Consider the following 26,784-nt stretch of genomic DNA (forward strand, 5'->3'; position numbering starts at 1 on the left):
GCAAAGCATATAAGGGAGGAAACCCCCCTAATTTTAGTGTCAATTTTCATACCATAGTCGGAAGTATTGTGTCTATCTTTTGCTGAGTGCAACTGATACATAACAGTTACTGAAATAATTTCCTCAAGTTTTTAAGGAAATAGAATGGATTGTTGGTTTAACAGCACCTAAATAAAACTGCTAAGAAAAACATATTCTTCTCCATGAAAAAAATAATTAATTTCATGTACAGTTAAAACTTACTAGTTTTCAGAGCCAGATCAACTACAGGCAAGTCAATGGATTAATCAAGACCCTGTAGCTATTTATTTATTTTTAGGTTTTGGTACTGGCTCTGATTGCCCACCTAAACCTTTTGAATATTCATCTGGTCTGAGTCCATGACACCTTAAGTGACAGCAATAGATCCATTGGGAACACAAAATATGTACATTGTACGGTGTTTAAAGCCATTGGTTGGAGGCTGTATTGTATCTCCAGTGCCATCAATGCAATTACACCAGCACATACCTAGACTTTTTTTTCTATTTAGGAGCTTTCAAACATATAAGTAACCAGGTCATCCTGTGCCTGGAGGCAAATATTGACCACAGTCTTGGAAAAATGCATGTTGAGAGTTTAAAACTTCAGTATGCTTATCTTGCAAAATACACTGGAGCAAGTGTTAAAAGTATTTCACTAAATCAGGGCTTAATGTTAAGCATATTACCAGTCCTATATTAGTATACATTTTAAATGTTTTGCTGGATCAGCTCTGGAGAAGATAAGCTTGTTCTTATAGTACTAGAGCCTTAGTTCCAAGATCCTTTTTAGAAAAGTGAGCTTAAACTCACTTACTTTAGCACAAGTTGTATCCAAAATACTTTCAACAGTCATGTGTATTACTGTATTGAAGTGTTTGGGCCAAAATATGCTTATATGAGCTATCTTTCTGCATTTCAAGCTGTAGCCAGTAAAAATATTAATTTGAATAAATTTCTGTTAGATGTAAGGTTCAGAGTGGCATATTGCCCAATTAACCTATAGAAATCGAGGTGCATGTAGCTGTGAAACTAATTTCAACCTCTTGTACCACATTTACATAACCTAAAATATACAAAAGATGCAATTGATATCAATCAGTAAGTCATTAGCTTACATTTTCACCTGAGAAAGCAGTTGGTCCTAGTTAATATTTCAAAGCACATTTTTTAAGTTAATTATTTCCAGACTCTTTTACATGCTTCTTTTATTCTCATTTAAAATTACTACACGTACTATTTATGTTAAGGCTGCTCTTTTAGTGTTGTTATTACACTGAAGAATAAAGGCCCAGATCACCTGACTTGGGCCAGAATTCCAAAGCATTTAAGGTCTGACTGCATTCTCTTTTCAGCTGTTGCTGCTGAGTGCCTGAAACAGTTCCTGCCTCTAACAGCAATTTCAGCTGCTTGCTGACTTGTTCAGACTTCCCTTGGATGGTGCTCCTGGGAGCAGACCACCTCACTCATCTTTGTCAAAATGGGCTGGATAAGCAAAGGTGAGGGAATGAATATATGGGGGAATTGGGGAGATTTTAGGATCCAGGGAGCCCTGGGGTCTGAAAATAATTTCCTTCATGCACAGGGGAGGAGAAAGTGAGGGCACCTTCTCACAGATCCATCAGGATTTACAGAAAAAAACTGATGTGATCCCCATGAGGCAAAGCTACACAAAGCAATTAAACATTTCTGAAAATCCTGTGCCTTTCCTATCTTCTTTAAATACTGAAAAGCCTTTGTAAATTTGATATTTAGTTGTTAGTACCTTTAAGTCAATGTTTTAACTGAACTTAAATGAAAGTATGAACAGGCTGAAGCTGATTCTTGCACTGTATTTTGATCAATGAACAATGATATAAGGACATTCTCTCCTATAATTCTTCTATTAGTCACAAAATACTTTAGTAAAGATACAAATAGTCCAAAGGTTAGCAAAGTAATTTGCAAAAATTATTGCATGTCTTCTTCAGAGTAAGAAAATAAGAAGGTAATATTGTGAAATGTCATGATGGTCTCTGTTTTGGTTTAAAGGATGTGAAAGTATGAATGCAATCTTACATTTTGTGCCATTTTAGGTAGGATAAGAGGTCCAGATATCAGAGTTGTTAGAATGAGCTTATTAGTATGTGAAGCAGAATGAGATGGACTTACAAGAGAATGACAACAATATTTAGAAGCTATAACAAATGTAGAATATTTATTGCAAAGTTTTGAAGTGTACTCAAGTATACAAATATCCTGAATTTGGAAAAGGCATTCAGTGTTTTGAAATTAAATGTTTGTGAAGAACAAGAGGATTAGTCAAAAGTTATTGCAATAAACCGGAGAACCTCAGTGTAAATTCAGTAACTTTACCTAGCTCTCATGCTAAAGAGGGAAGAATTCAGTTCTGGATGACAACTTAGACTTTGAAACAAAAATGGAGGCATAGTGAAGGAAAGAAAAATGTAGCTAGAATGTGGAGGGTGGGTAGGAAGAAACATGACTTCTTTCTGAAGTTTTTTATGCAAGTAACTCGGTCCCCAGAATGTACTCTGGAGTGATATTTGCTTCAAAAATTGTGTCTCTGCTTTATCTCGGAGACTTTATTGGGCCTTCCACTCTTAGGCCTTGTCGGAAACAGGGAAGCACTTTTGTTTTATCCCAAAGTGTGTGTTTGGTCTTAGGTTCACATGAAAAGGCTGAGCAGGTGGAGATGTAAAGGGAGTTGTGAAGATGAAAATTTAGAGAGCAAGATCTCAGTGTTAGAGCTGTGACTTCAGAGTGTGTGAGTGATAGCTGTTCATGGGGTCTTGTGTTACCATTGCAAAAATGAGCTTCAGCTGTCACAACAGGGACTAAACAAAAATGATAGAATAAGCCAATAGGACTCTCATTTTACTTATCTAATAACCAGCTTTGACCTGTAGATTGCCAAATATTTGTTTTTCTTGTTTACCAGATGTTATTCTTGTACAATCCTTGGATTTTTCAGCAGACATTTTCATGGACTGTTCACTGTTTTTTATGATAATTCCTTTATTCTTGTAAATGAAACAAACCTCCCAGACTCTAGATTCTGCAATAATTATGAATCACATTTTGGTTCTTTACAAGTTGTCCAAGTGTTCATCCTCCATATATTTTATGAGAAAATATAAACAAAAAACTATGCATTTTGAATATAGGGAAGAAACCATCAAATTTTTCTCTCATTTGCAAAAGGAATATAACAAATTAAAACTACTGTGATTATTTTGTGTCCAGATCAGTAAGCTCTAGAATGCTCTAACTGTAAGAATATATTTCCAACCATTTAAAGAGTGTACATAATATCTATTTAACCTGTCTATTAAACATCTGGCCTAAATTTCTAATGAAAAAACATGTTTGCATTACAGAAACATAGAATTTTATTTGGAAAGTATATTTTAGTAATATTAAATTTACTTTGTAAAATTGTGAGCTAATACTGACCAGATAAAATGCACAGCATAATCTGCACCTAAATGTTTAACTGTATATATGCCTTCAAAAAAATTGGATGATAGAAATCCGAAATACCTTAGCCCTTCATTGTTGGTGCTCATCTTCTGACAGGTGATCAGATATTGGGAATATATAAGTAAAGACCTGTTCATAACGTCAATGTATTTCTTAGTTCACTAGAGAAACGTTGTGATGCTTATTTTTGTAAGGCTTTTGATTGTTCTTTTGTATGGATAAACTAGCAGGCCAACTTAACCAGAAAAAATGATACTAAAATTTGGGAAAATGAATGCTTGTTCAAATCTTGAATTTCAAGATGTATATTTGAGCTTACTCTGAATTTGAGTCCACACTATTTGATCCCACTAAATTGCTAAAGATAGAATGAGTCTCACCTCTGCTGTTTGACACTAGATTAAATACATAAAGGTGATCACAGATTTCTGTCACTTAGTGTGAAACAAATTGATTTGCTCAAACCTTAATCTGAAGAGGTTTTTAGTCCAAGAACACTAAGATACTAGTTCTTGGTAAATAAATGTGTTTCAGAAGAACAGATCAGGAAAACCTTTTCCATGGCTGAGAAATACAAAAAATGCTTATAAAGTGTCCATGAATTTTAGTGTGCTCATCTGTCGTAAGGTTGGAAAAGCTGTGATTTTTTTTGGGACAATGACTGTATTACGAATGTTTTAATACTTTAATTTCAGCTCTTCTTGGGACAAAAACTGCTGAGGCAAATTCTGTACTGAGTTTTAAACTGCACTGTAACAGCAAATGCCACCCTAGATAAAAGATTAGTCTTGAAAATTGTCCTAAGAATATTCCAACTAGTATATGCAAAAAGGATAAGGATATTAATTCAACCTGACTAGGGAGCAGATTATACTATAAATAGAACTCTGAGGCTGCTACTGCAAGGCTGGTCATTTCCCAGAAAAATCAATTGCACGTGTATTTGCCCTAACCTTGTAACATGACCCTCAGTCTAATCCTTACACTTAGCTATTATGTTATACTAATTTTCTTATGCAGAGAGCTTTGCATACCCAAGACTTTACTTGTTTTGATCCGTTGTGGGATCAAAGCACTGTTTATAGATGGAACAAACAAAATTATATAAAAGATTCTATATAGAAGGTAAGAGAACAGAGGATTGAAATTCCAAATTCTTTGAAATACTGGAATAAAATAGCAAAGACCAAATCTGAATAAAAACAAGAATTCTCCCAGTTCAGTGTCATGTGGACTAGTGCAATGCATTTTGGAGCTGATTGGAGTTTAATTTCTTCAAAATTGAAAAATAACCTCTTGTTTCTTTCCTTCGCTTGGAGGAGATCCCACAAAAACAAGATGGATATGATTCCAGCATAAAACTCACCTTAATCCTGAATTCAATACTCTCATAACTGTTTCAGTTACAAATAAACATATTGTTATTTTTTCTTTTTTTTGCCTCTGAACAAAGAGGCCCCTGAGTCTCTTGTTGTACATTCTCTCAGACCTGCTATGCTGCCCACTCTTCTCTCCCTAGATATCATGTCCTCCTACTTAAAACACCATTTTACCTGATGTCACATGTGTTGCACAACAGATTTTATTTAAAGCTTATTCCTGTGCCAAACATTGTAACTTTCACCTATCAGATGTTTCCCCTTCTATCTACAAAGGATTTCTTTGCCAATAATGCCTTACTCACTGAGTGTGGTTCTTTTTCTCCAAACTAACAGTGAAATTTTTTAACTCATATTCCTTTCCTCTCCTCATCCCTTTGCAGTGTTTCTCTTCACAAATGTCTAACTCAAAGTACACATACAGTGAAGACATACTTATGAAAAACTTGCCAAAATAAGAGAGCAAGTTGTGTAGTTTTGTAATAGCGATGAAAACAAGGTAGTTTGTTTACTTTATTTGTAAAGATACCTAGTATCTTCTAGGTAAAAAACATTACATATGATTACTGAAGTATCTTTATTATTTCTTGTAAAATGGCCTCATGAGAAGAACAACTAATGAAACTCTTCTTAAGATGGAAAAGAAGTTGATGAGTAAGAGAAGATTAAAAAGCAAACCAATCAGTATTAAGGCTGATCTGTTATACCCTTGTTGATGGATCAAGTTAGACTCTTGTTTAATTGCTTGCAGTTTATCTGTTGTCTTCTGAAGAACTTGTAATGTAGACATAAGATTTACTGCTTGTCAAAAGGATTTCATGTGGGGTTTGTTTTGTTGTTATTGCGGTTTTTTAATTTATTTTTAAACTTGCATGTAATTGACTTAAATGGGAAGAAAAATACAGTGATTATTGGTATAATGAAAAAGTCATGTAGTCTGAACTGTAGTTTAAAAAAGTTTTGTCTAAAAACTATGGAAAATGGCCCCTATTTCTTTTCTCATATTTCAGAAAGAATATGTGTATCACAGTATCTCTAGCAATTTTATACATTCTAGTTGGTGCAAGGATTCTTGGAATAAGTCTAACTCACTTTAAATACTTTTAAATTGGTACTTTTTTTTTCCTTTGTCCTCTTCACTCTTCTCCAGTTAGGAAATAAGGTATTATTACACTCAGTGGACTCTAGTTTATTGCCTCAACTAACTCTAGGCAAAGTATTTAATCTTAGTGGGTCTGTAGATCTACTAATAATTTTTTTTTTGTTTAAGCATAGTTATGTTTTATGGACAGGTATTTTGGAACTATGGTAATGCATTTTAGAGTTAGAAGCATTTTTCTCTAACAGTTTAAGAAGTGTTTTAAGCCACTACTTATGACATTTTAATGATACATCAAACACACTGTTTGATGTCTGTACTTGATCACACTTTTGTTCATTCTATTTACAGCCTTCTAGGGCAAAGATTAAAGACCTCAGGCTACCTTCAAAGTTTATGTCCATTAGGGTCATGCACAATGTGTGTTGAAGTAGAAGGTACATTTGACCTGCCATAAGTACTAACCCTGAATCCCTACTGTGTAAAACAATGCTAAAAGTATTAAGTTCACAAACACAGTCCAGGTATTGTTTAGATGTTATGGAAGGTACTACAAAATACACTGATCATACCTACATAATGGTGAATCTGAATTTTCCCTGTTGGGAGTTTCCTAAAGCAAAACTTGACAGCAATACTTGAACTCAGAGAGTCACTTCTGTGAAGTTTGTCAGTTGCAGCTTTGAGATGTGCTTTTACAGTCCCCTTCACACACAAAACAAGCCATGTAACTGAGTGGTATACATATTTACCATAAAAATCCCTAAATAGCAAAGAATTTCCACCTATGTCTCTCTAGTAGCATGTTTTTTTGTAGAAAAATTATGTCAGGTATAATTTATTTAATTTACATGTCCATTAAAAATACATACATCATACACTAAATTCTGTGTCTTTATGATATGAAGTATAAGAATAATTGTACATTATAAGCCTAGAATTTCTGAATGTTATCTAACATGTTTTAGCTATTAATCCTATGTTTCAATACAAGATTTTTACTTCTTAAAATGCAACGAAATTCAGAAGAAAAGGGGAATAAAACCCAATAATGCCATCTAGGATTTTTATTAATGAAATCCCTGTCAAAGCAATTGCACTGAAAGCAAAACTGAAGATGACATCTAATGAAATATTATTCTGTTTCCTTTTGAGTTTTCTGTGTCTTGTTAGTCTTTCGTGACTTGCAGTGATTTATAAAAAACAATGTCCCTGTCACTTACTGGTCTCTTGTCACTTTATGAATGGTCACCGAAATCCTAATTCAAAACAGCACCACAACACTGCCAGAGGTCAGCATAGCTGTACTGTTTAATTGTTTTAGCCTTACCTTTGGTGTTTTGCAAATCAGAAGCATTAATAAAGTCAAAGCAGCTGGTGTGTCCCATCCTGCTCTTTATTGCTCTGGTGCAAGTCATGAAAAATATGGCTGCCATGTGAGTTATTTTGGTGATAATGAAGAAGCTTCAGCACTACATAAATTGTGCTCAAAAATATTGGGTAAGGAAGAGAATAAATTACTTTCCACTTAATAACTTAAAATAGGTGTACTTATGAAGGAATTTGTGTTATCTTTGGAGCTACATTTTAATAATGTGTTTAGAAAGCAATCATAAAATTTAGATGGCTATTTCTCAGCATTCAGGGGATATTTGTATGGAAACATGGCAGCATAATTTCTGATTAGCTCCAGTAGATCTGTGGAAGGAATCACTTTTTACATCTGCACGTAGGAAGATAATATTTAAGGCTTAAGAGCAAATCCTGTATCTAGAGCTGTGCTTGTGATTATTCTCTATTCCAAACATCGTACTATGTCTCTTATACAATCAGTATCACCTCAAATCTTTTAGACTGAGTTCTTTTTTGCTTTCAGTGAGCAAGTCTAAACTTGCAAACAGTTCTGGTAAGGTACTCATTGAATTCAAGCAAGTAAACAGTAATGGATTACTTTTTATAATGAAGTAATTTTGATCTCCAGGTCATAAATACGTGAAGTTCTGACATTACTATGAAGAATGTTCTCATCAGCTACATTTGTATTCACTAAGTATTCAAAGGAAAGAATTGAGAATCAAAATAACTCTCATTAAATGGTGAACTAAACTAGCAACTTTTTTTGAGCTTTAGAATAATCTACAAAATCCTTTAACATCCTTCCAATGCCACAGTGTGGTAAACAGGCTTTCAATGTCTTTCATATCCAGGAAATACAAAATAAACCTTAATAGTGCTTTGGTCTTTTTTGATTCCAACTTTCTTTTTGTCTTTATTTTGTTACATAGATTTTATGAAGGAAACTTCTGTTCCCACTTATTTAACCATAGGTTCATCTCCAGAAGTGTAGTATGACTTTTTATTTTATTTTTATTTAATATTAGTGTATTATTTTTGAAGAGTTTGGATAGATTGCTGGGATTTTTGGTTTTGTTTTCTGGTGGAAACCAAAACTGACTCAAACTAGATATTTATTTCTTATTCAGCTTCAGGTGCTAATTTTGTCCATAGAGGTACATTCCTCTTTTTAGCAGTATTTTTTCCTATAAACAATGAGTATTTTTTTTCCCCACATGATGGAGCTCAATTAATGTTATAACAATTCTGTGTCTTTAATTTCTCATTGTTTGAAATGTACTTCAGTACCTTTCTGAAGATTATCCCAACATCTCTTGAATGAAAACTGCTAATTTGCTTCTAGGTTTATGGGATGTTTTTGCAAAATTTTATTGTCACAAAAGCATTAGAAGTATCCACACAATCCTTGGAGCTGAAAAGTATGATTCTGCTTTTATGGATAGGAAAGTGGGCACAGAAATAGAAATTTTATAACCTTATTAATTTTGAGATCTGATAGTCATTCACCATTGAGTATTTTTTTTTTGATAGACAACTGAGCTATCTTCAAGTCTTAATTTACTTTCTACTTTACAGAAGTAAAGAGACAACCTCTCATTTTTTTGTAAATCTGATGCACATGGGAAACCTGGACCTGAATGTATGAAGACCTTTCTAACTCTGCAAAGAACAATATCATATAGACTGTTATTCTAAGTAGTTGAGCAATATGTCTAATGAAATGAAACCTGGTGTGTGACTTCCTATATATTTTAAAAGGAAAGAAAATCATAAATTTCAGAATAATATGATGATGATATCAGTAGAATTAGAATCTTGTGAATCTACCACACCAATTTTTCAGTACATTAGTAAGTGTCATGTCTGTGAACACTGATAAGCTTGAATCCTTTTACACCAGCACTAAAAAGAAATGAGTCTTTTGCCAAAATATTTCATGGATGTTTCCCAGCAGCAAAGGAAAAGTAAGGTCTGAATCTTTAGCTTCATTCAAGGTACCACCATGCATGGATTTTTCTGCTTGCTTTCGGCCTTTTTCACTTTACAGGAGCTTAGACTCTTCCTGAGCCAGAGGTGCTAGATTTGCTTTTGAACTGCCACCCAAATGGTCCCTCGCTTGGCAGAACTTCAATTATGCAACTCTGTTTTTGAAAAGTTATGTTGTTGGCTTATGCACAACAAAAGGTGAAGGCCAGCATTTCTTGAAGCACAATGATCATTTATTAGGATAATACTCTTAACATGCTCTACTTCAGGTTAAATTAGCCTGTTCATGGCAGATAAAGAGCAGCAGCTTACCGTTCTTTGCCCTTTCCTAGAATTTTCAGTCTATTTCATAATTCCCTTTTTTCCATTGAATACCAAGGTTAACAAAAAAGTAAGTGGATGGCAATTTAAAGCACAAAAGTAAGCTGCAGGCAGTCCTTGTTAATTTGATTTTCACTATCTGTTTTCATTTGCATAATTGTAGCAGGTAAATTGAGGTCAAGTGGTTATGACAGGAAAACAGTAAGCAACTTCTAGCTTCTTATTTTATGAGGTAATTTATAGTACTGTGGAATAGTAATAGCAAAATTTGGAATATATGCTTTTGGTTAAATTATAAGTGAAGAAAAGAAGGTCTACAATTATGACCAAAAATGCTACAAGATAGTGCTCCTTGCATATGTTCTGCGCAAAAGGCTACTCATGCCGTCATTTATGAGTAACAAGCAATATCTAAAAAGATTATGCAGTGCCTCACAATGTAATGTGCTATGTTGAGTGCCCAAGTAGCTGTGGATAAGTAGGGAAAAATGTGTGGCTGAGATTACATTTTATATATTGTTGAGTTATTTGAAGTAACAAACTTTATTCTCTTAGATAGTACTTCTGAACTGAACTGTAACCCCTTGACTAAATTTCACTTGCTATGTCTGGGTGCTAATAGCAACCTGAAGAGTAGCAGCAGTGTGAGTAGTACATAGTTTCTTATCTCTGGTACTTTCTCTTTATAACTTTTACATGTATTTTTCATATATACTTATGTTTTGAATTCAGCAAAATGCTCCACAGTTAACAAAGACAGGAATACAGGGAGTAAGCTATTTACTTTAATTGGGCACAGATTTATACACAAAAATCAAAGTTAATTTTCAACTCTTGCTTATCTGTCCTTGTCAGCAAAAATATGTAATATGTTAGAGACAGTGCCTAAATATCCCAGATATTCAAAATTAATATAGGAACGTTGAAAGCTGATTTCCTGAAACAAGATAAAAATCACCTTGGTTTGTATTTTTGGACTCTTCTTTCCTTAAACATAAAAAAAAATCACCTATGACTATTCAGAGTCACTTGTTTGCTTCTTGTTTAAAGCTTAAAAAATGATTTTCCAGGACTTGACTGCAAACTTCAGCTTCTCCTTCACCTCCCTTTTATGTACTCTCAGTTCTTTTCTCTGCTTTTCTGTAATTCTTAGCTCACTGAAATTTCAACCTGCTAAATTTGTCTGCTTTGAGCAACTTTCAGCTTCTGTGTTTTGCAGCTAACTCTCTGAAGTACTATTCTCTATTAAGGAGGATTATTCTTATGAATAAATGTTGTAGAATATGCTAAATACAAGTGCAAAATAGGATACTGTACTTCAGTTTCTCTTCTTCAGTAATCTCAGGCTTTTTATGTGCATCATTTTTGTAATATGTTTCACTAGTTTTATTTCAAAGAAGTTTGGATGATTATTTTGTGAGATACAGAACACAAACATAACTCTTGGAAGGTTAATTGTTACCAGTCGTTCATAGTATGTAGATATTTCCATAACCAATTTATAAGAGTATGTCATGATTGTATTAGTGAAGCACAGCAAACTACCTCTTTCCTGAAGTTCTCACAGATGAAGAAGCATTCAGCATGTTCTGCTTATAAAGAAGTTGGTATTGTCCCACTCTCTTGTGCATCAGCAGAATTTCGTTGTTGGTAGAGATTTCACTGCCATTGCTTATTGCATCCTCCTGGCTAGTGGTGAATACATTTTAGTAACTGTAATTTATGTTCACCGCTATCAACACAAAATATGCCATGTAATTCCTCTGACATGTATTCATCCTTTATGAGGTGTGTGTTTGCATAAGCCCTTAATAAAGCTCTACACTTACTGGAGCTGTTATATCATAGAACTCTCAAAATTGTATGATTACAGCTCAGATTTGATGGTCCTGAGAAAGTTGTCTTAGCCACTTAGGGGTTTGCAGACTTATCAGATAACAATTTGACATCCCTGGAAAATAGTCTCTTTTCCCCCTTTTGTGATGATCAAAATTGAGAAATACATTTATATTTTAAAACTCATATAAGGGTTACTGTCTCCTGACTGACTGTAGTAGGATAAAGAATAAATTCCTTTCTCCTTCACTATCCTGACTTAAATGGTGTTTAGGCAGGCCATGGAAAAGAATGCAAGCTAAACCACAACCACAACACACAGGCTACAACATACGTAAGTAAGTCCCTTGTCAGATTTCAAAGGTTTAGATTTACCTTAGCAACCTCTGATGCTGAGCACTTTGTCAGAATTGAAAATCTGGTCATGCTTTTGTGGGCTTTCCAGGTATTGGAACAGGATTTTCTTTATTTCACAAGTAGGTACAAAGCTGTATCATCAAACCCAACTAGACAGTGAAACTAAATGGAAAACTATGAAGACATTAACTTTGTGACTCTGCTTATATTGAACTGGAAGACTTGGGAAGAATAATTATATAAAATTAAACATTGATGGCATTCAGTATTATAAATCATACATTTTAAAGACAAGACTGGCGCTTGTACACTTTAAGGATAAGGCTGACAGGAATCTGAAGTGTATCAGCTAGCTAAGAAACTGATAGTACAGTGAGATCTTGGACTTCCAAAGTACTGCAAGGCAGTCTTTCTTTCTACATGCTACTGCTGAAAACTAAGCTGGCAACTCTACATCAACTAGTTTGTACAGGCTTCTAGTGCAAGGACAATTGGACAGGCTCATGATTTCAGCAAAATACTGCTGCATTCTTCAGAGCCAAGGTGAGGTCACCATGGATAGACTTCATATTGTGCTAGAAACCCTATGCATCATTATTTTCTGAGGTTGTAGGGTTTTTTACTTTTAATTATGTGTTGTAAAGAAAGATATTTTTGTCTCTTCTGGAAAGTCTCTTTGGACTGCTTCTGCTAAAACGTGGGGATCAGTCCTCTAACTGTCTGGACAAAAAGAGAACCCCAAATAAATGGGAATGACAAAAATACAAATAGCAATACTCTAAAATAGCAAGAGTCCAACAGGCTTCCTCTGCAGTGTGACTTTGTAGATTAGGGAGAGTACTCCCACTTCTTTTCTCCAGTGTAATTTAGTCAGGAAAGAACATGGAGAAGTTTTGCCATTGCTGCTACAGCAAGTGAAATTACTGTACTATAGACAGTAATCTGGCAGCATTTAAAGAGCCACAGTACCAGCCTCCTGGGCTAGGATATAAACCCCAATTCTCTATTATTTCAAGAATTTTTCAGGGAAGAATTTTGAAAAATAATACAATAGAGCAAAATGGCTGGCCCTTGACTAAATTAAATAGCCCAAAACACAAATAACATTTGAGACCACACACTTGATGGAGCATTATGCATGTTCTAGTCTTGCTCTGCACCGAGAATGTACAGAGGCACTTGCTATTCTTCAAGGGTGATTTTCCTTTCAGCAACGTAAGTGCCAGTGCTTTACCCTGCGATATTGTTTGTTATAAAACAGGTCCATGTGAGGTAATAGGTCTGGGGAACTTCTCACGTGCTGGAGTCGAAACCTGTCCGGGTCGGACGGCGGGTGCGGAGGAAGCTCCGCAGCCCCCGCGGGTGGTCCCCGGTCCCCGTGCTACGCTGCCCCGCCCCACCCGGCTCCGGCCGCAGGTGGATAAAGGTGCCTCTTGCCCTGCTCTCCTCCACCCGTCCTCCCTCACAGCCTCTGTCCACCGGTACCCCCCTCGCCCTTGCCTTTGGTGGGGGCGTGAACGCTGCTGGCCGAGAGGCGCTACCCCGCACCTGTGCGCGCCCCGCGGCCGCCGCGCTCGGCACCCACGGAGGGGGCGGGAACGCTGAGCGGCGCCAGGGCTGACGAAAGGGGGGCTCCCGGCGCCGGAGGCGGCGCGGTGGCATACCTATCCTCCTCCTCCTGCCCTCTATCCCTCCGCCTCCTCTTTCCCTACCTTCCTCCGGGCGCCCTCTGCACTTTCTTCTTGAACCACCCTCGTAGACAAACTTTGATGGGGAACCTCGCACCGCTCTGGAAAAATGCCGGTTATGAAGGGATTACTGGCACCCCAGAACACCTTCCTCGACACCATCGCCACCCGGTTTGACGGCACACGTGAGTCCGGGCTAGGGCTCCGGACGCCCGGAGAAGGGGATGAGCGGGGGGCACTGTGCGTATGGTGGAAGGCTCCTCTTCCCTCCCCTCCGCCGTCCGGGGGTTGCCTTGGTACCAGAAGCCGGCAATGAGGAGAGGGAGGCGAGGATGTTCCCAGCCTCTCCCGCTCTCCTACTTGGCTTCTCCATAGCTTCGCAGGTGTGGAAAGTGCCAAGTCCTCTCTGCCCCCGATCCCCTGTGAGGAGGCTCCGAGGGGCCGCAGCCAGGATCCCTGCAGGAAAGTTGTGCGCTAGGCTGGGGCTTCCCCAGTGCCCCGGGCAGCTGAGAGACAGCGAGGGAAACGTTCTCTCACAGCCAGGGCAGGGCTTTGACAAGAGGTTTGGGGATTTTTTTTTTCGCCTTTATGACCCCCAGCCCCGATATTAAATCTCGCTAAAAGCTTAATTCCTGTAAATGGGCTCAGTCATGGCAGTAGCTGGTTCAGGGTGTTACTGGAGGGAGTCAGGCGGGAGCAGGGGAAGGGCGCTTCAGCGATGCCGCTTGGCTGCAGCAGCCTCCCGTCTGCAGGACCATGGACAGGTCCTGGTCCCGGGCGGGTCCCGGGGCAGGGCTTTGCTCCAGCTCCCCGCACACGGCTCCTCCGGCAGCGCCTCGGTCCCGCTGCGAGCTTCACGAGCAAAGCGCTGCCTTCCGTGCGGGGCTGGCGTGCTCCCCCTCCGGCCGCGGGTTGAGAGTCGCCTGTATCTTGAGTTTTGTTTCTTCTTTGATGGGGCTCACTTACATTAAAGCAAGTGAATGAAGCGGGGAGATAGATTTGAGCCAAAATTAACTCCCTTTCATTCAATTCCCTTTAAAAAAAACCCCAGGCATACATAGTGGAGGAAAAACAATCTGAGATTTGAGCTTCTCTTGGCTGTTTCTTGACTGAAAATATTGCCATCTAATTGGTTTGATATCTACTTGATTAGGTATCTATTGGCATTTCCCCAGTAGTTTGATTACTGTGTGATTAAGACAACTGAACTGTGATTACTGAATCAATAGGTTGTAAAACATCAAGAAAATTATACAGTCACTGAGTTCAATTGCAGAGAAGTACAGAACTGCTTTATAACTGTTCTGCTAGTCTGAGGATGCACAGATAATTATGATTCAGGGCTGTATGTAACTGATACTTCACTATAAAGCAATCTCTCTTAAGACTATTCAGATGTACCTTTAGGTACCTTTCTACAAAGTGTATGAGTATTATTTACTAAATATTGAAACATGCAACTCTAAAAAGAATTTTGCAATTGATACTGTCATTTGCCAGAAAAGCAGTTCTTTCCTTCTTTGTTTTCAGGACCCTCCCCCTTTACAATGGCTTCCTTTCAAAGGATGGGAACACACAGCCTGCGAGCTGTACGCACAAATGCCTTCTGAATGCTATACTGTTCTTCAAAGATCCAATTTGGGAAGCAACATTAATGATGACATGCAGGTCTCTTTTATTAAATAAAACACTAGATGTCTAATTCCTATGTTCTCAGTGACACCAACAGACAAGTACGGTAGAAAGTTTATTTACTTAGCTAAATTCTATACCCATATGGAGCTACCTTTATAAGCCAATTATTGTATTGAACTTCATGAAATAAATGGACTGATCTTTTCTTAAACAAGAAACAGACTCCAGTGTCTTGCATTGAAATTTAATGCTAACAACTCATTTAATTTTCCTGGGATGTAATTGAAAAGGAATGTAATTAGGTGTTTAAGTTTACCAGCAAATGCAGCATATTATTTTTTATTACAGAGCAGTGAAGTTTTTTGGTTTTAGCTGGTGTTTCAGAATTTAGCTAAAATATTAAACTAGTGTATTCTAGAAGTCATCATGGCATGATTGTTGGCAAGTGAAATATTCTCACAAGTTCACAAGGGAAGATGTTTTATGAACTACATAGTCTTACCTCTAGTAAGACTTTGAAGGATGATGGTATTCTATGGAAATCTGGTAACATGTCTCTAATTTACAGAATAACTTGATATCTCCTTTAGAATTTTAAAGTAGAGCAATGAATCAACTTAATGTTATGTGAAACAAAGTTTTGTGTATCACTTCTCATCATAGCTAAATTTAAAATTTCCAGAAATAGCTCATCTCCTCTGCTGCTTTGAAAATGCTAAATTTAAATATAAAATTAATACTTCTTTAATAGAAAAAATCAAATAAAGAAGTATAATTTTGAAAGATGTGCATACATATCCAAGCATCAAGTGTAAAAATTAAAACCAATTTATTTTTCAAATTGCCCATGTGGTTGGTATTCCTGAGGTTGTTCAGGTGGCTTAAGCTAAAAGTAATACCAATGACTAATCCTTGCAGGAATCAGTCTAATGTCTCACTAGTTTTACAAGTGATACAGTCTGTGAAAGGAATAGGACTGATACATGACACTGAACCTGAGGTTATGTTTCACAAACTATTTTGACCTCACACATGATGATATTTAAATGTCAAAATAGTGTTTTGTGCCAAAGGGTTTTCTGTTTTTTTTTGCTTGTTTGTTTGTTTTTGGTTTTTTTTGTTTTGTTTTGTTTTGTTTGTGGGGGTTTTTTGTTGGGGTTTTTTTTTGTTGGCTTCTTGTTGTTAAGTTTTGGGGTTTTTGTTTTTTTTTAGCTGTTGTTTTAATATACTCTGTAGTTAACAGACCTCTTTTCAGTTTAAGCCTCTGGGAAAGATATATTGTGTTGTCATCAGTGGCAGACTAATCCACCAATGCATCTTTAATCCAGAAGAGGGATAATTCTAATTCCGGGCAAGAGTGCAAGAAGGGATTCCAGATAATATCAGAAAATATGCTTTGCTTTGCACGGAATTTTCAAAAATTCATTTACATATTTTTTAAAATTTTACTATTGCAATGACTTATGTCTAATTAGCAATTATGAAAAATTGCATTATCTCAAAAATGTATATAACAAGTGTGTTCTTCAGCTGCTCAGAATTATCACAGTAGAAGTTTTGTTGTATGTATGTTACACGTAACTGTTCTTTGCATGTGAAACCAGGGAATATGTTCTTAACAAAGGAATTACAATAATTTTGGGGTGCCTCTTAACTGTATGGGAGATTGCAGAGATCTCCTGCAAATTTATTATCTGTGTTGCACATGTCAAAGAGCAGCATTTAAGGTTTGCCTATCTGGATTTCCATGACACAGCTCTGGGATCTGCCCATGTGCTATTATATCTTCACCTTCTTACAACTTGAAAATATCTTTTGTGTGCCTGACATCACAGCTTAAACCAGTGCTTTCTCAATAACTAAACACCAGGTCACCTAAAGACTTTTTGGCCCTCTGTTAACAATGTGTTTATTGCCCATTTGGAAAACAAATATAAGCATTTTTAAACGAGTAGGTTGTGGCGTAGTTGTTTTTCTTTTTTTCACCAAATATGAAACTGAATGCCTGAATTGAGTTACTTAATTTCAAGCTTTTGAATGGAAAATTAGCGTGTTTTTACTTCTTAACCCAATTTAGATTAGGCAAAGCTTTTATAAATAGTTGCATGGTAGGAAATTATGTTCTGTTGTTTTCATATATATGTGTGTGTGTGTGTGTATGTAAATCAATATTCTGCACATATTATTTATTTATTTAAATCAATTAAATACATAATTTCGGTGTTTCTGAAATTTTGAGACTCTTGTGGAGGAAAGCTAACAGAGAGTCAGCAAATATCCATATTAATTTGCATTTTAAAAAGGACAATTTTCTGTATGTTTATAGTATAAAATGACAACTGAAGTTCTATAATTAGCTTTTCTCTATCAAATGGGATCAGTATCCAAAGTGTATACTTCACATTCTTATTATCAGTCTTGCATGATCAGTCTAATCTGAAGATCAAACTGAGTTAATTCGTTCTTCCTCTCTGTCAATGGTGATAACTTGATAATTCTCTCTTTGCTGAACAGCCTCTACATTCATATATGCTTTCCAAATAAAGCCTTGCTCAAGTACTAACAAAAAGAGCTTTGCACCTTAGCAGCATTTTTTATAACATTGTTTTTCCTTACTAATCAAATGGAATCAGTTTTCTGGTTGTTTTAGTTACCTTCAGGTGTGATTGAAAGATACCTGATGAGAACATACAGATTTAAGTATATCAAATGTGATGTCAGTGTACTTCTGCTGACACTGTGGGTAGAACCAGGTTGTTTCTTTTACATCATCATCAGTTGATACAGAGCTAAAAGTCTTTGTATAAAATGATCTTTCCAGATTGCAGGGTTAAATTCCTCCCCCACTCTTCCCTGGCTACCCCCATCACTTGTTTTTCTGTCTCATAAACAAAGTGGTGGTGTCTCCTAGGTTGACTAAGGCACTAACACATTCTGCAACTTTGTTGTCAAATTCTGTGTCTCATTTGGGGTGAATCTACTCTCTCTATGCTGGTCAACATACTGCTTAATCATATTACAGAAACTTCAAAAGCGGAACACTGCTTCTTGGCTGCTTTGTGGTTCTCCCTCAAACAGGCTCAAGGAATTGCAGCAGTGCCAGATGTAGGGAAACAACAACCAAGGTTCCAGGGGAAGAATGTTATTGATCAAACTTCAGGATCAGAATGGTCCACCTCACAAAGACAAAATGTCCTACAGCTACAGACTGTGGTCAGAGTGGCTGGAAAGTGGCCCAGTGGGAAAAAACTGAGGGTGTTGGTTGACAGGTGGCTGAACATGAGGCAGTGGTGTTACCAGGTGGCCAAGAAGGCCAAAGGCATCCTGGCCTGTATCAGGAATAATGTGGCCAGCAGGACCAGGGAAATGATTCTTGCCATGTACTCTGCACTGTTGATGCTGCACCTTGAGCCCTGTCTTCAGTTCTGGGCCCCTCAGTTCAGGAGGGGTACTCAGGTGCTGGATTGAGTCCAGAGAAGGACAATAAAGTTGGTAAAGGGTCTGGAATGCATGTCCTGTGGCGATTGGCTGAGGGACCTGGGGTTATTTAGCCTGGGGAAGAGGAGGCTCAGGGGAGACCTTATCACTCACTATAACTACCTGAAAGTAGGTTGGTTGTAGCCAGGTGGGGCTTGGTCTCCTCTCCCAGCCAACAAGTGATAGGATGAGAGGACATAGTCTCAAGCTGTGCTAGGTGAGGTTTAGGACGTTAGGAAGAAATTCTTCACAGAAAGGGTGATTAGATGTTGGAATGAACTGCCCAGGGAGGTGGAGTCACAGTCCCTGGAGGTGCTTAAGGAAAGACAGGACATGGCACTTAGTGCCATGGTCTAGTTGACATGGTGGTGTTCAGTCATAGGTTGGACTCCATGATCTTGGAGTTCTTTTCCAACCCAATTGATTCTGTGATATTTTATTAGCTATAGCTATAACTTCTGATTTCAATCTGAGCTGAAGTTAGATGTGAAAGTTTTGGAGACATCATAAGACTGTTTCCTAATTCTTGAGTTCTAGTTCTAAGTATCTAATTCAAGGGGGAAAAAAATGTGCAAGCACCTTTTTTAATATGCGGTCATGAGATTAACCTTTAAAATAATGAAAAATGGTGATTATGGTATGTTTTGTTCAGACAACCAGCTACTGTTGTAGAAAATACTGATGTATTTAAGTTGTCAGTTGGTGTTCTCTTATTTTTTGGTAGACAGAAAAAAGATAGAATGATAATTATGCAGTTTTTTCATTTAGAGGAAATATATAATTCACTAATCACACCACTTTTAAGTCTTAGGTTAATGTTATAAATGTAAAGTTAGCATAGTAACACACATCATTACTACAGAAATAAACTGTGTATTTGAATTCAAGGCAAGCATTTGAAATTTAAGATGGAAAAGAGTAATTAAATAAAGGATTTTTTTCCTGAATAATACAAGACTATTATCCTCTACATTGCTTCAGGGTAGAAACCTGATACACAGTGCAGTGATCAAAACTAATCTGTATATTCAAAATGACATATATTTGAATGAACGTGTACTTTGTGTGAATGGATGGAACTCTATAGAGGTTTTGTATATCTTGGATGATCGTCAGGATTCACACTAGGGAGATTCTGTAAGCCTACCCTTTTTTTCTTCTCCAAACATACCCCACTTTCTTCTCTGATAATATTTCAAAATGTTAATAACTTTACCTTGAAAATAGATTTCTCTTATAGTGATAATTGCATTTATATATTCAACTTTTATTTTATTGGCTTTTTCTTTTGTTTATACAGGTAGGAATTTTATATACATTCCCACTCTTTCTGGATGCAAAGAAAAGGTGCTTAGAGTATGTTCAGGGCAACAGAACAATAGCAATACCACAAAAACACTGCCTCAAGCACATGCAGAAGTGTAAGCAAACAGATATGCATGAATATATTACAATAAATCAGGGAAGGTATGTGTTTACAGAGCATCAGATGCTGTTAGTACTGTTCTGAGGAAATGTATTTATGAAAGAAAAGCAAGTTGCATGTATTACATCAGCCGTTGCCTGGAAAGGATGAACAAAGGCAGTTGCTACAGCAGTTTTACATTATCACAAGCAAGCTTACCTTACCTTGTGTTAAAGTGACAAGAAAATGCATGTAAGTAGCAACCTGTCCCCAAAGTAATGTTGTTTCCCGCCTACTCAATCTAAAAATAAATAAATTAGAAAGAAGAAAAAAAGAGAGCGAGAGGCAGTGGGAGGGAGTGGGATATAGAAACAAACAAACCATTCTCAAATTGCAGACAGGAGAAAGACTTCCTTAACAGTAAGAAAAGTCTTCTTTTATAGTTTATTTTGCCAAGTGGTTCTGACTCCTTCTGTTTTCTGGGACTGATAATAGTATTCAAAGGCTTTGGAACAGGTGTTGTTCTTAAAATACTAGCATATTCTACATTGAACTTGACATTAAATATCTTCTGAGCATCCCTAGAGCTCAGTGCTGGCTGTCAATCATTGCAAGGACAGCTGAAGACAATTGTGTTATGGAGAAATATGTTGTTTTCCCTATTGATATTTTAAAGAGAAAACAGCCTCCAGTGTGCCAGCACTGAATTCACTTTTTCTGCAGGCACTACTTATGATGACCAGGAGTCCAGGTACCAGGTTTAGGACTTCAAGGATTCAAAGTTGCCAGGATTATTTTGCTTTTATTTTAAACCTATAGAATTACAGAAGGATTCATCTGGACAGCATGGACCTGAAATTCATTGTTACATCTTCTTTTGGTGCCCTTTTATTTTTGCCTTCCATCGCCCTCAACAGCTTGTTTTGATACGTGACTAGACATCTTATTCCAAACGTATGAAAGAGAACTCTGAGCTGGTCATTTTGTCATTTATTTGATATTTAGAATGAGAAAATTCTCCTAAGACAAAAAACTTGATTTTTTTTTCCTAAATGTCAGATAATTCCTGTGATGACATGAATGTGGCTTTGCACAAATTCTGCCTTTCCCCACATTTTGGAATTTACAATAATATGAAAAATAATGGAGAAACTAGAGTGTTCTAGAGGAAAATATTTTTGCAGAAAACCCCAACCTTTTTATGGAAGATCAAAAAACTTCTTGGGTGGGTAAAACCCCTCAAAAATCAAGAATAATCACAGTATATTAATGACAAGCTGGTTTTTTGTTTATTAGGATTTTTTTAATGATCCAAATGAAAATACACAGTATTTTAATCTAGGTATTTCTTGTGAATATATGGATTACATTTGTGACATGATATGTGACATGATAAGACATTAAACTGATTGTTTCTTTATGGAGTTGAAGGATCTTGAGGTCAGGAGTTTTTACTTTACATTTCCTTTGTTCCACCTCCAGAACAGTGGAAAGAAGCATGCACCTCATAAAGTCTGTAGTTATAGAATCATATGTTAGGGATTTAAATTATGAAAAGTTCAATGCAGAAAAGAATAGTCAATAAATATTAATGATAGATATTAAGATACACATTTGCCAAGATTAAGGAAAGTTAACAGGATCACTGATTTTCAGAGGAAAATATGTAGTTACAAGCTGTGTCTGCTTCAGTGGTGTAGTAACTCAGTGACAGCACGGGAGAAAAAAGATGAGAGAATAGTGTAGTTAGACACTATATTTTGGGGACTGTTCAATGTCTTACAGTAAATTAGTGTTTAAGATTTAAAACACTTTGGCGTCTTTGGTGGCTGTGTTCAAAGCAGATCTGTGCTACAATATTGTATGACTAAGTTATCTTAGTCATGCTCAAGAGCTGCTTCTACATTGGAAACAGAAAACAGGATGCATTAGATATTCTGTATGTCTTTATTATCTTTTTGGTATTTTTACAGGAATATTTACCTAAACTTTTCTTTTTTAAAGTAGACTTATACAAGATGCTTAGAATTTATCATGAGAGTGACTCTTCTGATACTGCCTTGCAGAGTATGTATCTGAGAGTGGTTAGAGCAAGGTGTGCACCATGGATCTATTGCCAACAAATTCTTGCCTGGAATTGGTCAGGCTATGGCCCTTCCACTGTACTACACCGTTCCTTAAGGAAAGGGGTGGTAGGCTTGGCTACCTCACATCAGTTTTGTGAACTCACTGTAGTGCAATATGAGACCAGAGATGGAGCATCCACCTTTTACACATATACAGGTTGCAAGGGTTAAAACATGTTTCCAGATTTTTTTTTCTCATAGGGTGCAGGCTTGCATCCAACTATTTTCAGTTCCCTGTAAGAGCTCTCTATATTTTCCACTGAATCAGTGATTTTTTTTCTTCAAATTCATTAGCAATTACAGATAATAATTTTTTACCTTATTTTTGTGCCTGAAGACAGTAACCATAAGTGACTGTATGAATTTTGCAAAAAGCAGTCTGTTTTCCTTTAAGATGTATTAAAAGCCTTAAAAAATAGATTATAAGTGACCTTAAATAAAAAAATGATTTTTTCCTTAAGTTTACTTACAACATGAACTGGAGTGGTGATTGATTTTCAGAGGTAAGGGATAATCTTAGGTTGTAAAATGTGCAAGTGATCTTTGGCCAAGAAAGAGAAAAGGAGGGAGCAGCTGTGAAGATGAAGTGATGGATTGACTGATGGAATTGCTTAGTGAGCAGAAGGTAGTGCTTTGAAATTAACTGAATGCAGTAGCACTGTGGGAATCTTCACTTTGGTGCAGAATAGGACTAGGGAAGTGTTGCCCTGAATGGGTATGGTTGTGAGAGGATTAAAGGCACTGTCTTCTCTCTTCTCAGAGAACAAATTGCCTGTGGTCCTACCTAGAACATGGTGGAAAGGCATCTAGCAGTTTTGGGATTCATAGGTGAAAGTGTCTGTTATCTTCTTGGTGAGTGTTTAACCACTAAAACCAATAAATAAAGCCTGACTTAATCATATTGTAACTTCTAGCTGGCTGATATGACTAAGGAAGCAAGTAAAGTAAGCTAGGTAGCTGACATGGTGAAAAAGCACAGTAAAAATCGACAATGGCAAATCAATGGTTTTTATGGTGTGTGTTTAATTTGACTTTTTTCATAAAGGACTACATTTAAAAATGACTATTTTTATAAAAAGAATGAGGAATCGCGGTGGGTTTTTTGATTGTTTTGTCTTAACTGATATTAGGCTTTTTATGGGTGGATGACTGGATAGCACATGATCTTATTTTTCATAAACTTGCTTGTAGTATGTCTGAAAGTCTGTTGTGGTTCTCACGTTTGCCATCTGTCCTGCCTCTCTCCCTGAGCTTTTCACTTCTACTGTCAGTGTGGTTTGAATCCGACCAAACAGTGTTTGTGAATTCCAGCAACAAATTGCTGCTACCCCAAGCGGCTGATCAATCCCTGCAGCAGAGGCAGTGATCAGCAAGAGTCAGGAAGGACCGGTGGAAATTACAGCAGACATTTAAACTCATCAGTCATAATTCTTATACAAATAAAACAGACAGGTGTTGAGCTGTTTTCATACTGCTGTGAGCAGGATCCAGATGGGGATCCGAAGTTTTGGTTCCAATTGCAACTCAGTGCTAATCATTGAATCAGATAGTGGAAGCAGTAACTTGGAGAAATGCACAGAGGCTTTGCTGTCTGCATCCAGTTGGAGCTATCTGCATTGCAGTTTTCCTCCTCTTTTGTCCTAACTAAACAAAACAATTATAAGTCAGAAATGTGCTTCCTTTTGACAGCAACAGTATCATCAGAAAGGAATTATCTATCTGGACATTCAACATTTTGTATTCCAGGTATATTTATAAATACAGAAACATATATGCAGACGATAACTTGCTTTAATTACAGAAGAAATTGTACTTAACTTAGGATAAATAGTTCACGTGTTCATTTTTCTGCTGATGTGAGTCTCCTGGGAATGACTGCTTTACTGTCAGGGGAGCTGCAGGCCTTCTCTTTGTGTCTTTTGTGGTGCATAACTGTAACATGGCTAATTTCTGCTGTTTTTCTTCTGGGTATGTTTTTTAAACATAATTGTATCTATCTCACCTGAAATATATCAAATTCCGGAGGCAGAAACTTTATATAAATAGGTATGATCACTCAGATCATAAAGAAAAAGGTGGAAAGAGAAACAGCCATGCTGTGTATCAATAAATAAGATGCAAAGTACAGGTAAATAGTTTAACTGGCAGTCTCAAAAGTGCCTAGCACAAGGACAAGAGAAGCAGGAAATGAAGTTCAGGGAAATATTAGTCCCCCCAATCAATCAATCAGTCAATCAATCAATCAATCAATCACCTTGAATTATAGTAATTAGTTTACATTTTACACTTATTCTATTTTTAAAAATATTTTCCTTTTATGAATTCATTGTAGAAAAGGTCCTCACTGAAAAGAAGAAAAAGGCCAGAAAGACCAACAATAGAAATACTGCGTGACCCACGCAGTGATGGATAGACCTTAATAAGCTGAGTTTTTGGAGCTGAGTGAAATAATTACAAGTAAAGCTAAGAGGTTAGAATTAATTGGGGAATTACAATAGTTTTTTCCCCCAGGCTGATGTGCTTGACATGTCAGTTTATATGAACTGTCATTGAAAATAATGCTTCCAGGTGTTCAATTAAAGGTTATGAGACATTTTCTGCCACCATTACTCTTTCTGTTTTATGCTGAGATGACTTTCTAAGATAAGCAAGTATGAAGAGAAAGAAAGTTTTTTACAATTATAGCAAGAAAGTACTGGCTTCTAACCTTTTTGATGCTCAGAAGTACACAAAATTGGTTGCTTATGTTTCATTAAAATGTACATAGTATTTATTCAAATTAAATATTTTCTAAAGTGAATTTAGTAAGAGAATTTTTGTATTGATGTTTCTTAGTCGGATAGTTACTGTTTTTCTAGCTATTAAATTTTGACATATTGCTGTGCAGAGCTCCATGATTTTATTTCACCTATTTTAATGCTTAGAGTATTGTAACAGTTTGCACAGCACTTAAATATTTTGGTGTTCATTTATCATGGCTAATTCAAGGCTTCCAGGGAGAGTTCTTGAATGGCTTAATAAAATAAATATATTAACAGAAGAGTTTTCTCTTGAAAGCAGGTCCTTCCTGGTAGGTTTTCAGGCTTGGCAAGCAATGGTTTTGGCAGTAAAATACTGCAGTGAGTGTTCTGAAAGCTTGGCTGTGAAAAAAACTCAACCTTTGCTTTTTAGCAGTCCAATAATTTCTTTGGTACATAAGGCAATGCCATCTTGAGCCAAATGACATGGAATGTCTGGGGCTGGGGATGCAAAATTGGAATTGTTCTCCAGCCAGGCTCAGTCCAACTGCTTGGCTTGCGGTTCTGCTGAAGGAAAGCACCACTATCTTGTTCCGTGAACATAATTTCTGCATTAGTCCTTGTATAACAAAGTATCAAAGCTGACATCCACATAAACACTGTGGGCACCTGATAGGAAAGGGTCTGAAGTATGGTGCTGTGTGACAGTCATAGACCTGTGTGTTGGGATTATGAGGCAAAAAAGCAAGAGCTCTTCTCTGTATTATCAAGAAGGTAAAACAGTCTCCAGAAATGAATTGTCTACAGGAAGTTTGTTTCTTTCTGCTAGTACTGCTGTTTCATATTAAGGGGTATGTTTGTTACTGCTGGTAAATCTTCAGTGCTTCTCAAATGAATTTAAACTTACACTTAAAATCAAGCATAAGAGTGATTAGAGAAAATAAAACAAAATATATTTCTGAACCAAACCATTCATCTTCAGTTTTTAAATATTTGAAATTTTGGATCAATTCTGCCATTTTATGATGTTTTAAACTTTCAAAGTAATTATCAGAAGCCATTTACATTTTTTTACTCATGAATCATCATGATGATCTAAGTAATTTCAGCATCTCTATTCGCATCTATGTAGTTCTGTTAAAATATATGCTAGGAGCTTCATAGTTATAGCAGAAGAGAAATAAAGAAGTTACAAAAATGGGGGATGTATCTTATTTCCACAACTGCAAATTACTATAAAAGTTACATTTATGAGACTCTCACATCTAAAAACTACCCTTGCACCATATTTATCCCATTCTTGCCATGAAAGGGGTATGTTTCACACTGTCAATCATCCTAGTATAGTTACTTTATATGAATGGATTATTGTATATGAGAAGTGTATTTTCATCCTTACTTTGTGTTTCTAAAATTACTCTCATAAAATTATATCCTGACAAGCCCAGACTAGCTGAAAACCTTAAACTTAGCTTAACATATACTGATGATGGAACAAAGCATGGAACTACATAGTCTAGATCACAGAAACTCATCTAGCATTAGAAACAGGAAATCTCTCCCTTTTTCTAGTCTTGTAATGTTCTCAGTCACAGACTTTGAAGAAATGAAGGGGGCTTTTCACAACACAGGATTTGTAACAACCTACGCTGTGATGAAACAGCATGTCTATAAAGAGGAATTCTATCTTTACTTGCAATGCATATCTTTCAGAACATTAATGCTCAGTCAGCAAGACAAAAACTTTTCATATAAAAGGGGTTATAAATGTCCAGGAGGAAAGAATGTTCCTGTAAAAGTGTACTTTCTATTTTTCAATAACACAGCTTTCAGACCAAAAGCAGAAAGCAAATTGCATGAAAGTTTAAATAGAAAAGA

At 36.6% G+C, this 26,784-nt stretch overlaps 1 protein-coding gene across 1 annotated transcript in view; it reads left to right on the forward strand.

The window, feature by feature from the left end:
• Positions 1–13,593: 13,593 nt before the first annotated feature.
• Positions 13,594–26,784, forward strand: part of KCNH8 (potassium voltage-gated channel subfamily H member 8) — a 160,092-nt gene continuing 146,901 nt past the window's right edge. The window contains exon 1 of the mRNA XM_071560150.1: positions 13,594–13,710. Coding sequence (XP_071416251.1) covers positions 13,635–13,710 — 76 coding nt within the window. The 5' untranslated portion in view covers positions 13,594–13,634. The remainder of the gene's footprint in view (positions 13,711–26,784) is intronic.

This window comes from Pithys albifrons, chromosome 7 (genome assembly GCF_047495875.1).
Source record: "Pithys albifrons albifrons isolate INPA30051 chromosome 7, PitAlb_v1, whole genome shotgun sequence".
Taxonomy (NCBI): Eukaryota; Metazoa; Chordata; class Aves; order Passeriformes; family Thamnophilidae; genus Pithys; species Pithys albifrons.